This window comes from Fusarium oxysporum, chromosome 7 (genome assembly GCF_000149955.1).
Source record: "Fusarium oxysporum f. sp. lycopersici 4287 chromosome 7, whole genome shotgun sequence".
Classification (NCBI taxonomy): domain Eukaryota; kingdom Fungi; phylum Ascomycota; class Sordariomycetes; order Hypocreales; family Nectriaceae; genus Fusarium; species Fusarium oxysporum.
This window is the reverse complement of record NC_030992.1, coordinates 2,933,383-2,945,365: the sequence shown is the minus strand read 5'-3', so window position 1 is coordinate 2,945,365 and position 11,983 is coordinate 2,933,383. Positions and strand designations below refer to the sequence as shown.

The 11,983-nt window shown below is 48.2% G+C and overlaps 2 protein-coding genes across 2 annotated transcripts in view; one reads left to right on the top strand and one right to left on the bottom strand.

Annotated features, from left to right (window-relative positions):
* FOXG_10327 (uncharacterized protein) overlaps positions 1 to 1,345 on the bottom strand; it is a gene marked incomplete at its 3' end in the record, with an annotated part of 1,799 nt that extends 454 nt beyond the window's left edge. Inside the window, exons 1-2 of the mRNA XM_018389626.1 lie at positions 634 to 1,345; positions 56 to 580 (exon numbers count right to left, since the gene is read on the bottom strand). Of these exons, the coding sequence (XP_018247940.1) occupies positions 56 to 580; positions 634 to 798 (690 nt within the window). The 5' untranslated portion in view covers positions 799 to 1,345. The remainder of the gene's footprint in view (positions 1 to 55; positions 581 to 633) is intronic.
* Positions 1,346 to 7,804: 6,459 nt separating this feature from the next.
* Positions 7,805 to 11,948, top strand: FOXG_10326 (uncharacterized protein). The gene is made up of 6 exons (XM_018389625.1): positions 7,805 to 9,390; positions 9,666 to 9,739; positions 10,067 to 10,583; positions 10,638 to 10,685; positions 10,739 to 10,771; positions 10,827 to 11,948. The coding sequence occupies exons 1-6, from the start codon at positions 9,337 to 9,339 to the stop codon at positions 10,935 to 10,937; spliced, it is 837 nt and encodes a 278-aa protein (XP_018247939.1). The 5' UTR covers positions 7,805 to 9,336; the 3' UTR covers positions 10,938 to 11,948.
* The last annotated feature ends 35 nt before the right edge of the window (positions 11,949 to 11,983 follow it).

Genomic DNA, 11,983 nt, shown 5'->3' with positions numbered 1-11,983 from the left:
CCCACGCGTGAAGATCGACATGCGAGGCATTGTGTGCAGCGATGTGTGAAGATACGGGTCCAGGAGCAGGCACAACTGAGCAGTCAAGACGCAGGGGAGGTGTTGTTCGTTGAAGCGAAGCTGCGCGGTGGTGAAAAGCAGCATGAGGCATCTGAACAGGGACGTCCACTGTCGTCGTATATGACTGGTTGGTGACGGGAGGTGGGAGAGACATGCGAGATGGCTTTGGGAGAATGGACGGTAGACGAGTGACATCGCTAGGTCCAACGATGCTGGGGAGTTGGATGTGGCTGGCAGTGTTGACGTTGCAGGGAGGAGGGCTATAACTTCGTACACTTCCACCAGGAGAAACTGAGCGAGAGACAGTCTCTCGTGCAGGGCTGGGGACGTTCACGTGGTGAGTCTGGGGGATGTCGTTGGAGGCACCCGATGAGACTGAGGCAGCACGCTTGTTGCGTCGGTTGCTGCCATGGGAGAGCTGATGGTAGTGAAGACGGCAAGCCAACTCTGTCTTCTTGAGGTGGGCTGCAATGTACTTATATGGCATCTTCTGGAGGCGAGTTTGGATGAGATACGACTCCTAAACTTGGGGTTAGTGATTTGGTCCGGCACAACTAAACAACATCGACTCACCTCCTCATCGCTCCAAGCACGTCCACCGCCAGTCGACGAAGCCTTACGGTTCTTTGAAATTCCGTAGTCGTGGCGGTCCATGGAATCCCGCGATGGGATATAAGGCGCGGGGGCCTGAGCCATCTGGTGTTGAGGCATGCCTGAGCTCATTGGTCGGCTGTTCATTGTACTGCCTTGAATCCGCAATGGGGTATCGTAAAGTAAAAGTCAGGCTGCTGAAAAGAATCGTCGTTTTTCGAAGAGTCGAAAGTCGTCGTATAAGCTGGTCTTGAAGAAGAAGCCAGACCAAGTGTGATCGAAGCGAGTGATATCGTTCGAATGCCGGATGTGCTGTTTAAGCCAGCGAGAATATTTAAACTCGAAAATACAGACACCGGAAAGGAAAGTCCTCAAAAGTTGGAACTGTTTCAGATAGAATGAAACAGAATTGTTATAAAAAGGCGTTGAATGAAAAACCAATATCGGTTTTGTTGTGTAGAAGGTAATGGGTGGTTGTTGTTGTTCAAAGGAGTGTCAGCAGCCAAACCAGTTGGTCCAAGTTGGTACTGTTAATGAGTGTGTTGGAGCTAGCTGCGTAGAAGAAGTGAAGCAGAGCCGAAGAAGTGAATACAATTACAAGACGCGACAGCGTTTCTTGCAAAGCAGAAGAAAAAGAAAAGAAAAGATGTGAGGTTGAGGATGACAATCCAAAGTGAAGAAGGGAAAGAGGAGGAGAAGTAGAAGTAGTTTATTAGAAGGGGAGGGGCAAGTGGTGTAGTAATAACAATGGAAGATTCAGAAACAGGCACAATAGACAGTTTACAGCGGCACGCATGCAGTAACAGGCTCACTAGAGTAAGGTACAGTACGTACGGGGCAGATTGCAACGGCCACGACGGTGGTGATGGTTCGGGCCATGCATGGATTGGAGGAAGGACATGGATCAGGGCATAACAAGGGTTTGCTCACTGCCAGGGCCCCTGTTACATCTAACAGGAACAGTCTAACAGCGTTAACGAACGGGGGTGGGAGGCGTTCCAGGCCTAGGCGACAGGACAGAGCATGGGGGTAGATTCAGGGCCTGCAGGGCATGGCATGTGGCTTGGCTGGAGTTGGGATGCTGCAACATGAACAAAACCAAAACATACATCCATCGCAGACGGAACAAGTCGTGGATAATGATTCATCTTACAGTTCCTGTCTGGGACTCAAAACAAATACTGCTACAACAAGACCTGAGGCTCTAAACGGAGACAAACTAGACGACACTATACTATTTTAGCCTGACCATAGACTGGGCGCAAGACGAGACTAACACAAGACAAAACCTGCAGTAATGAGACACCCAATTTCTGGGGTTTTTGGTTTCTTTGTTTCTCTAGCCCCCCCAAAAAAAACCTCAGACGAAAAAAAAGGGCTTGTGAAGCAATAGCAACGATCGTAATATTACAGAAACGCCACAGATGACAATGGCTTGATACAAGTGTGCAGTAGTCAAGCCTCAATCGCGGTGAAGGTGAGATCTAGTCTAAACAGCTCGACAGAATAGGAATATGGAGCGAACACCACCGTCCGCCACTATCATGAATCAATTCGTCACGAACCAAGACCAGATGACATGGTCCGCCCAAGCGAACCTCAAAACGATCACTTACATGCTGCAACTGCAACTGCAGAACAGAACAGTCGTTGTCAGTAACGGATACAAGATCCGCCGCCTTGTCAAATCAACTCACCCTTGCCTGGTAAAACGGTCACCACCGCACGTAGCGTCTCCCACTGTTGAAGAAGTGATCCAAACATCCATTTACCACCCCCGGTTCAGTACTCGTACAACGGATATTGGCAGGCCTGTGCGAGTTTTAAACATACTCTTCGCCATCCTTGGCATCCGATCTCTACAGCACAGCACAGCACAGCACAGCAGCACAGTACCTTTACTCTCAAGGAGAAACTGTCTCCCGTCGGACAAGACACGCATATAGTACTCTCCTTAGGTTTACGTATGGCCTCCTCGTGTTCATTCCTTGATAATCAATCAATCACTTTTCTTATTCCTGACAGCAGACATTCAGTGAGTCTCTCTTCAGCGGGGTCGTGTTGCGTTACATCGACCTCAGCTTCAGGTGCGCGATGCGCGTAATAATTCAAGGTGCCCTTCCATTAGTTGATAGCCTTGTCTGACTCTCCAGCGCAGCACACAAACTGCTTCTTGGCAGCCAACCCTGGCGAGTAGCAGGGGTTCATATATTGCTTCGTAATTGGACGGTCCCTGATTTTGATTTGCACCTCGAGTTCCTTCAACCTCGTGGTTTGGCTGTAAAAATCCCACCCACACTTGTAGCCTCGAGGCTAACATCCATCGCGCGCCGCTGCGCTGTGATCCGTGATCTTCTGGAGGACCGTGATTAGGTCCCAAGCTGTTGGCTGCAGCTAGCAGACTACTACTGGCCCGGGCGTAACAAGTAAACACGATCGGGGAGTTGGTGTTGTTGTTGTTGCTGCTGCTGCATGATTCTTGGTGTTTCTGTATAAAGCAGCTGAAGTAAAGCCGCTACAAGGAGATGTTCCGCAAAGCTTATCAAACCCCAAATGTTTAGTTAAACAATATCCGGTTTCGTTTCTCTCGCCTTTTGGCTCCAGGTATCAAAATTCGAGTCGAGTCCAGATACGTACATATACTTCTCGGCCGGCTTGCACGGTGTTTGGTGGAGGGCATGTCATTGCAACCCTGTCGGCTATCGTTTCGTGATAGGTGGGTGCAAGATATGCCGTCCGTTTAGACGATGCGCACATGCCATGGACGCCTCGATTCACAAATTTGCGGGACGACAAGCGCCTGTCTAATTTCAACACGCAGTGACTTGTTTGCACCTTTATTAATTAATTAGACTTTAGGAAGTTTTATCTTCATCTGTTGTTGTTTGGTAGGATCAGGGCAGAACAACTTCAACTCTGATATCATACATATCACTTCTTCAGCAGGAGCATCATCATCTCACCAACTCTCTGGTCATGATGTTTCCTGTCTCAGAGTCACTATACTGCTACTCAAACCCATATAACTTTCCTTACCGTCGGTTTCGGTTTCTACCTTAACAAAGCCAACTAATCTCGCCGCTTCGTTAGCTGCCGCCGCGCCCCAGGCCCAAGGTTCAGGGATCCCCCCTTGAAACCAGCTAACGCACTGGCGTAATTTCACCTCGGTATCAGGGATTAGTCCAAAAGAGATGGACATTTGCGAACTCTGTGGAGCGTCCTCTGCTGATTGGGCGGCTTATTAACCTCAGAATACTGGTTCAGTGCTTTCGACACTTTGTTTTTACCTTGTCCGTCGACAGACTCTGCACTTATTCCTATTGTGGTCTTCTGTATCGTGTCCTGGTTATGGTTCTGGCAATGTGCCGTGCAGGGGAAACGAGCTGAGTTTGCGGCACAAACGGAAACATTCGTTCCCCAGTTACAGAAAACAATAATGAGAAACACGGCCAAGCGAGACACAGGATGGATACGGATGCTTCGATCCCGCTGTCTTACGCCTCCCTGATCGTCGTCCTTCCTTGCAACTCTGGGTGATTTGAATGCGGCAGAATCTGTTCGTCTATTCTTGGAGCCCTGGCCGACTAACACCGTGCCATGGCAAGATGATCACCAGGTGGTGTCGGGCGGTGAACCGGCCCTTGGTAGCGAAATGCTGCTGTAGAGTGACTCTGTGTAGTCGATCTCACTCCCTTGTCCGAGATCTTTACGCGGCTTACCCCCATGCATATCGTATTGTAGAGCATCCTTATGAAAATATGCACTAGCACCTGAAGCAGGGCTCTGTTCTGTGGCGCTAAACAAAACTGCGAATGCCTTCAGGCTTCAGATATCTGATGCACACTTCTAACATGACAGCGTCAAGAGAAACACATTCTCCAGCTCGGATCGAAACATTGCCGGAAACCGGGTGCTACTCTACCGAGTTGACAGGAGGTCCCATGACGCCGGATAGCTGTCGTTCCTGTGTGAGCTCGAGTCTGAAGCAGCGATCAAACACGTCGAGATCCGAAACTACAAGATCTGAGATTCCCAGATAAGTTTTAGATAACCTCAGTTTTGAGTTTCTTCCATGCAACCTCGCATACGAAATCCTGATACATAATTCCTCAAGTATTATTTACTTAATCCTTCTCTATTAAGCGCTAAACATTATACAGCTGTCAAATGTTTGCCAAGCCGCAACACTTCCCTTCGTAGACTTACCTCGGCAGTGTTTCAGTAGTCTGTGCGGTCGAGATGGTCATAGCTGTTTGGATCCCGGACTGGGGGCCTTCAGGCTGTCCTGAGAAAAATGTTCTGGAACTTTGCTCTGCACGGGGACAGAGATGCAGCTATCGTGAGTTGTTAGTCAAGCGGCAAAGGGCCGTCAAAGATTTTTTATGGCGGGACATGCTTGTGAGAGAGCACTACGTGTAAATCCACAAAACACATGCAGGGTTCCGTGTTGATGATAATTTCGTTCGGGTTTTGTCTTTATTGATTGTGCTACTAAAGTACACTCTCCATATAAAAAGACTTTTTTTAAAGTTGTTTACGTGTTTTGTGAGATTATTCATGACACCGGCAGATTCATCTCGTGTCTGTTGAAGGTTTCTACTCCATGGCTAAGCAATGCCTTGTGTTCTTTACGCCACATGTCTATCTTGCAGGGCTGGCGTTTCAATATTCACCGTTGTATAAGGTTGTAGCTTGAAACGCGACCAGAATGTTTGAGATTTCCATTATCCAGTCCTACTGTACCTATAAGTTCCCCTACCCATTGGAGCGTAAGGTAGAAGCAAGGGTCCTGATCGCTTGGCCCTACGGACGGCTCAAGAGGTGTCCGAATATTTTGACCAGCTCTTGCAACCGGGGTGGTTTCATCCGCGGGCCTAACCCTCGAGGAACAAAGGTTTCGAAACTTGATAGTCTAATGTAACTCAAAAGAAGGCTAAAGCACCGATGCACTCGAGCTCTGTTGCTGTTATCAGGATCTTTGCTCACCGCAAACTCGTATTGCGGGCGACAATTTTGCCTCGGAATGTATTTCCCCGATATCCATATTAAGGCGTGTATGTTTCGTTCGCATGGGGAGAGTGCCCCGTGCTCCTCTTTTGTGCTTATTTTATTGTTGGCGTGGGACATCAGGCCATCCCAGATTACAAGCGTGTTTCGAAGCGGGCGGGGATCGGCAATGCAGTTGGAGATGGTGGAGGAAGATGAACTCGATGGAGTTTGATGCCGGTGCCGGATCGTCGTGTGAATGTCAGATTTGGTTATCTCGCCGTTGTCTTGATCTGGTAGTTCTGTTGCATTCCTCTTTATCGGAGCTTAATCTCAACGTTCGCCACCATTAGGGCTCAAGAGATTTCATCCTGTATGTGCCGGGTAATCTAAGAGAAGTTAAATCATAGGAGGAAGAAAAGTCGGAAATTATAGAAACATATTCATTCTTAGCACCATTTTTAGTCGGAAGTTCTGCTATAGGTGTGAGAACCTAATCAGACTATAGTAAATTTAGTTTTCCTCATATAATTGATTTTATTAGAGTTCTTGTAGTGTTTTAACAATGTGCTTATTGGGGAACAAGGAGGAATTTCCGCAACATGCCGTCCGTGAGGACATATTGCGGTAAGCCTACCCTGGACAACGAAGATGAGTCTGGTCTTCTCTTGACAGCTATCGAGTATGTAGCAGTCTCATACGGTTGCCATTCGGGGTATTAGCATGTAAATCTAAATCTCCCCTGATGTGATTGAATCAGTTCAGTATCTTTGCCCGTGTAAATGCAGCTCGAGCTCGAGTTGTGCCTATGACAGTGAAAGGCGGCATCATAAGTGCGGTTGAGGAGAAATTGAAAAAAAAGGGGGTCGACAGCCTCGACGGATAAACAAGCAGAATTACTCAAACTGCATCTCTACAGCATCAGAAACATCATATTAGACCATATCCATTTATATTAATTGCCACCCGTACGATAGAACAAAAACTCCGAGTCCCGGATCCGACGTGGGAGGGACTTGAGAGGTACACAGATTCAATGTCACGATCTTAGCTCGAGACGCGACCAGATTGCCGGGTATACCCCATTGTGTACAGTACTTGTAGGGTGGAGAATCGGGGCAGATCCATCATTTTGAGAGATGCGGCTCTTGAGGCCAGCCATCCTCAAATGGCACGTACCGCAAGACAAGGTACGTAGGTTCAAGAAACGGTGTCAAGACAACATCTAGTACAGATCTGTCATTCAAAGTGCGCCTACTTTTGACAACACCTCGTGGTTGTTGGAGATAAAGTATGAAATGATCGCGTGGAGTGGGGATGACACCTTGTCATTCGTCAACAGAACGAAACACGTTGAAACCAACAAACATAGGAACGTGATAGATGACAGATGAATAGTTGCAATAGTCAAAAGAATAGCAGAGGACACGTGAAAGGACCGCTTTATCCTACCAAGGTTATCACGCAATGCAAAATGACAGCACGTCACGTAGATAGAAACTGCCAGTGGCTGCTGGAGCTAAACACGAAAGTCTCATCAAAGAGATTTAACCAGCCACGACAAACGAAATAGAGATTGCAAAACACCGACAACCGTATAATTAATCACCAACAGGGATTCATTGTCTGATGGGATGATATCGTGAGATTAGACCAGTCGGTGAATTATTAGACAAGGAAGGCCATTGACGAGGGGGAAACAGATCATGTCAGATCAAAAAGGTGACGTACGCGAGGAGACTAGACTCATTGAGTGGGATTGACAATTACTGATACCAAGGAGATATCTCTGCCGACCTCACTTCAACTGATTGAATGCCTGATTCTATGATAAACTTGTACGACGATAACTGAGGCTTGACCAAACGTGGCTTGGCAATTACCGGATCAACCAAAGAAACGAGAGATTTTCATTAGCGGGCGGGGAACGAGAGCACGTACCTCTCAGTACTTGTTTTCGAGATGTTTCCTGCTGAAAGAGATAACATGCTCGTCATCAGCGCACTGTGCATTCCAGTATAGTTTATGTGTCTAAAGACAGTGTGATTATGAGGTCAAATTCTAAGCTATTCGCGCCTCGGAAGCGTCGGTGACCCACTTTTAGCGCAAGCGTCGTAGCTTTCTGTCACGCCTGCCCACCTCCTTTCGCCCATTCCATTCTCCCCTTTCCACCAAAAAAAAAGGGTAACCCACGACTACCTTCCCCTCCCCAGGTCCCAGCGACTTCCAAGGTCCTGCCCGAGTTACTTTGCCTCGAGGTACCATCCATCGTTCCTCCCTCCCCCAGACAGACCTATCTACTTTTTACCTGCCGCATCCAATCCACCTCAAACTCGATCTGACGGGAACAGAGTTGAACTGAGGTGAGGTATCTATTGTACATCATCTCACAATCCATACCTTCTACGCCCAAACTTCATCCTCAATCAACCTAGCTGTGGATCCACCCACAGCATCTGCTAAGGCTGAGTGAGGTATCTCTCTATCATTCTGCGATTGCGACCTGCGACAGGCGAGCAAAACGACTTGACCTGTGACTCGACCTTCACATTGTGTCGTCACCGTCGCAGACAAACAAGACGCGCATTTGCTTGCTCGTTCCCTCCTGGGCCTTTAACTCAAGTAAGCATTCTATTCTATATCGTGTCCCATCAATCAATACCATCTCCTGGCTTTCATTCTCACTCATTATTGCGTCTTTGCTCATCGAAATGAAAACTTGTACATGTTTTTGAGCGCGCGTCCTGTATCTTCCGTCATTGCCGAGTTGAGATGCGGCAACTGAGCATAAACTCACTCACTCACTCTATTCACTCATGACTCAATACTTCACCATCACCATCACCTGTCGCATCGCATCGCATCTACCTATCCATCGTCTTGCCACGACCACAGTCCTACGTTTCTGTTCGCTACGTACCTCACATCACTCGCGTCTTATCGCAGACACGTTACGCGTGTGTCCGCCTGTCCTTTCTTTTGTCTGGCTTGCTTGCATTTTCCTGCCTCGTTATAGCCCCAGCCCCAATCAATCTCTTTTCGCTCACAAGCGTCTGTCTCGTCTCCAACCACCCCCAAAAACAACGGGGCACTGCCAATGTCTTCAACATGGCTTCGCCGAGGCGCACGCGAAAAGCAACACAGCATCTGACCGCGCACATGGGTTAGACACGTAGAGCATCGCGCACATGCGATTCCGTTGAACTCGAACAATTTTCTTTATTTCCACTCTCACCACTTACACGCTGATACTGACCCAACCTTAACCAGCGCACAAAGGTTCATTACAAGACAAAAAACTTTGAACATCTCGACCAGTTGGTACTTGCGTGGAGAAATCAAACCGGCATCCCACCACATCACGTTTCAGTTTTTTACCAACCAGATCCCGCGGTTGTGTTTCCTGACGCCCTAAAAATCCCCTCCCAGCACAGATCTTTGTTGAGTACTTCGCAGATACTCGAGATACTCGTCTGTACCTCTTCTGTATCGACGTTGTCGCCTTCACGATATTGTGACTGGTCACTGTCTAACTCTCTTGCCTTTTAACTCAACTTTATTCACGGATCAACTAGTCAGACTTTTGCCCGTGAGTACAAATACTTTCTCTATTGTCACCATCTGTACTCTTGGTTATCCGAAAAAAAGTTCCGCGTTTTGCGCCATCGCGCTTCTGGTGTTAATACGGAGAGAAGCACTATGAATCGCAACGCGATGCCGGCCAACAAGGTGGACCCGAGGCTGTGGTTACAGGTATGCTGCAAATGTTATGAAGCGACTATTGTTCTGTTCCTGTCGAAATTCGATATCGACAATAGTTGCGCAGCTCAGTTCAGCCCAGACCCTGGTCGCGTCACCCCCAGTTTGCGCGTGCTTCAGACCCACGTTGATTGATACACCAGTCAGAGTCATGATATGTCTTGTTGTATCGCAGACGCTAGCGTCAGCGTCTCACGACTTTCAACATCATGTTTCCTTGCTTATTGCCGATGGTTCCTTGAATCTGATGGCTAACTGGTACCTTTTAGAACATGCAGCAGTGGCAAGTCGGGCCTGTCCCGGAGTATGTCTACTCCAACTCTCATCAGCCAACCGAGATGCAGTAAGTAATACGTCCTTTGATGAACCCTTCTTTCTTGGACCAGGTACCACACCATCTGTCGATTACAAGAGTAATACGACTCTTTCCCTGTTTCGTCACGGTATTTCTGGCTTTGTAAGGTCCTTAATCGGTGCCTTCGAATTGTGTCTCACGATCCATTTCACCACTGATAGACCTGACGCCTACCAAAGCTACACAAGTAACTTTCTCACATGAAAGTACCTCTAATGCCTGTAGCTTGTGGTTGTGTCGACTACCGTGCCCATTCATATCGATCATGAAGCCCTACGATTGGGAGCCACCCTGCTGACCTGCGTCTCTCAATAGCAACCCTCACCAATACCAGAACGACATGACCCGTCGTCCTGAGAACATGGAATTCCGCTACGGCGCCCCTCAACCTAATATGGCACCGCAGCAACAACAGCAACCTCAACAGCAGCAGCAGCAACATCACCCGGCGCCTGTTCAACCTCCTCCCATGAACGTTCCTCAGCAGCCTCCAAACGGTGCTGCACCTCCTCAGCAAGTACCTACTCCCACTCCGGCACCAGCTGGTCGGTCGCGAAAGAGGCCGGCACCTGGTGCCGCTGGACCTCCGGCCACCGCTGCTCCTCCTGCCCCTGTTACCCCATCTCAAGTTCAACCTCCTGTCGCAGCTCCTCCCCCACCACAGGCGGTTCCTCAACAACCACAACAAGTTCAGACAGATGATGCGAACGCAGCACCAGTTGCACCTCCACCGGCCAAGAAAAGCCGGACTAACACTCCCTGGACACCACAAGAAGAGTTGCGACTGAAGCAAATGCGAGATGCTGGCAACAGCTGGGCAGAGATTGCCAAGGTAAGACCTACGGTGTAGCCTGGGTATGATTCATATGCTAAAAATGACGTGTAGACTTTCCCTACCAGGACAGAAGGATCTGTCAAGAAGCATTGGTACAAGGTATGCTCGACCAGGAGATCAACGGGAGGATTTAAGAAGCTAATTGGATTTAGGACATGCATTATGCTGAGTTTGCTGAGGACGAGGTAGCCACCATTCGCCCTGTACATTGAACAACAAAAGCTGACCTCTCCTTTTCAGAGCCAAGAGTTATTGAACGCCATCAAGGAGTACGAGAACAACAAGTGGAAGTCAATTGGGCAGAAGGTCAACAAACCTGCCAAAGTACGTATCTTAACCCTCGGAACTTGAGAAAGCATGTAAGGTGTTGACATATGACGTAGGCTTGCGAACAGTACGCCAAAGAACACTTTCCAGGTACGTCTCGACTGCTCCGTTTTGACGACGGAGAGTGAAGAAGCGTTCATTGAAACTGACATGCATAGATTTGTTCCCTAATTCCAAGAGATAGGGCGAGTCGCAAGGTGGCTTTGGGATCTCTTGCAAGTTTCGCACTCCTGTGAGAACTCGATAGCCAAGAAGATGACCTTTTACCCAGAATTCCCTATTGCAAAGGGAAAAGACACAAAACACCAAAAACAAAGGGAAAATCAGCAGTGGCGTTCTGCACAATTTCTATGCGGGAAACTGTTTAATGTTTGTTAATTGTGGGCTTGTCTCGAATATTTTATGAGGCATGGCGGACAATGCCTCACCGGCTTTGTTACCACTCCTTCGGATCGGATACGGAAAGGATTGGAACTGGGAACTGGCGCGTAAAGGTGGAAAAATTGAAGACGAGATGCAGCGTATGCACCTGTCGAACTGGCCTATAGGAAGAGAGTGTTACAAAGGAAAGGGACTTGTGATATGGACGCGTCTGTTGGTGTAATGGGGAGAGATGAAGGAGGATATGGATGTCTGAGGTTGAGGGAGACGAAGCCGTTTCAAGACGGACCGAGTCGAAGGGAAGGAAGGATGACGGCAGTGTGTGTTGTTTTTTCCCCTTGTCTTTTTCCTTTTCGATTCTGGTTGTGAAAGGATGGGACTTTTCGATTTTAGGTTCGGTTACTTATACCCCAATGCCTGGAGTTGATTCCTTGCACACAAACATAATGGCCCCCTGATTGACGCTCGTGAACTGAACCAATTGCCTGTAATGAAAACGTGGTGCATTTGGGGGTACGATGTACATATCCTGTATATTGCGCGGATCGCTTTAGCTTGCGAAGACACAAATCATTTGCCATTATCCTGTACCAATTAGTTGCTGCAAGATAGTAATGCGTTCTTGGTTGTCTACTGTCAGGAAGTTGGTGTTTGACAGGCCTGTAAGATTGGCCAGGGACCGTGGCGTG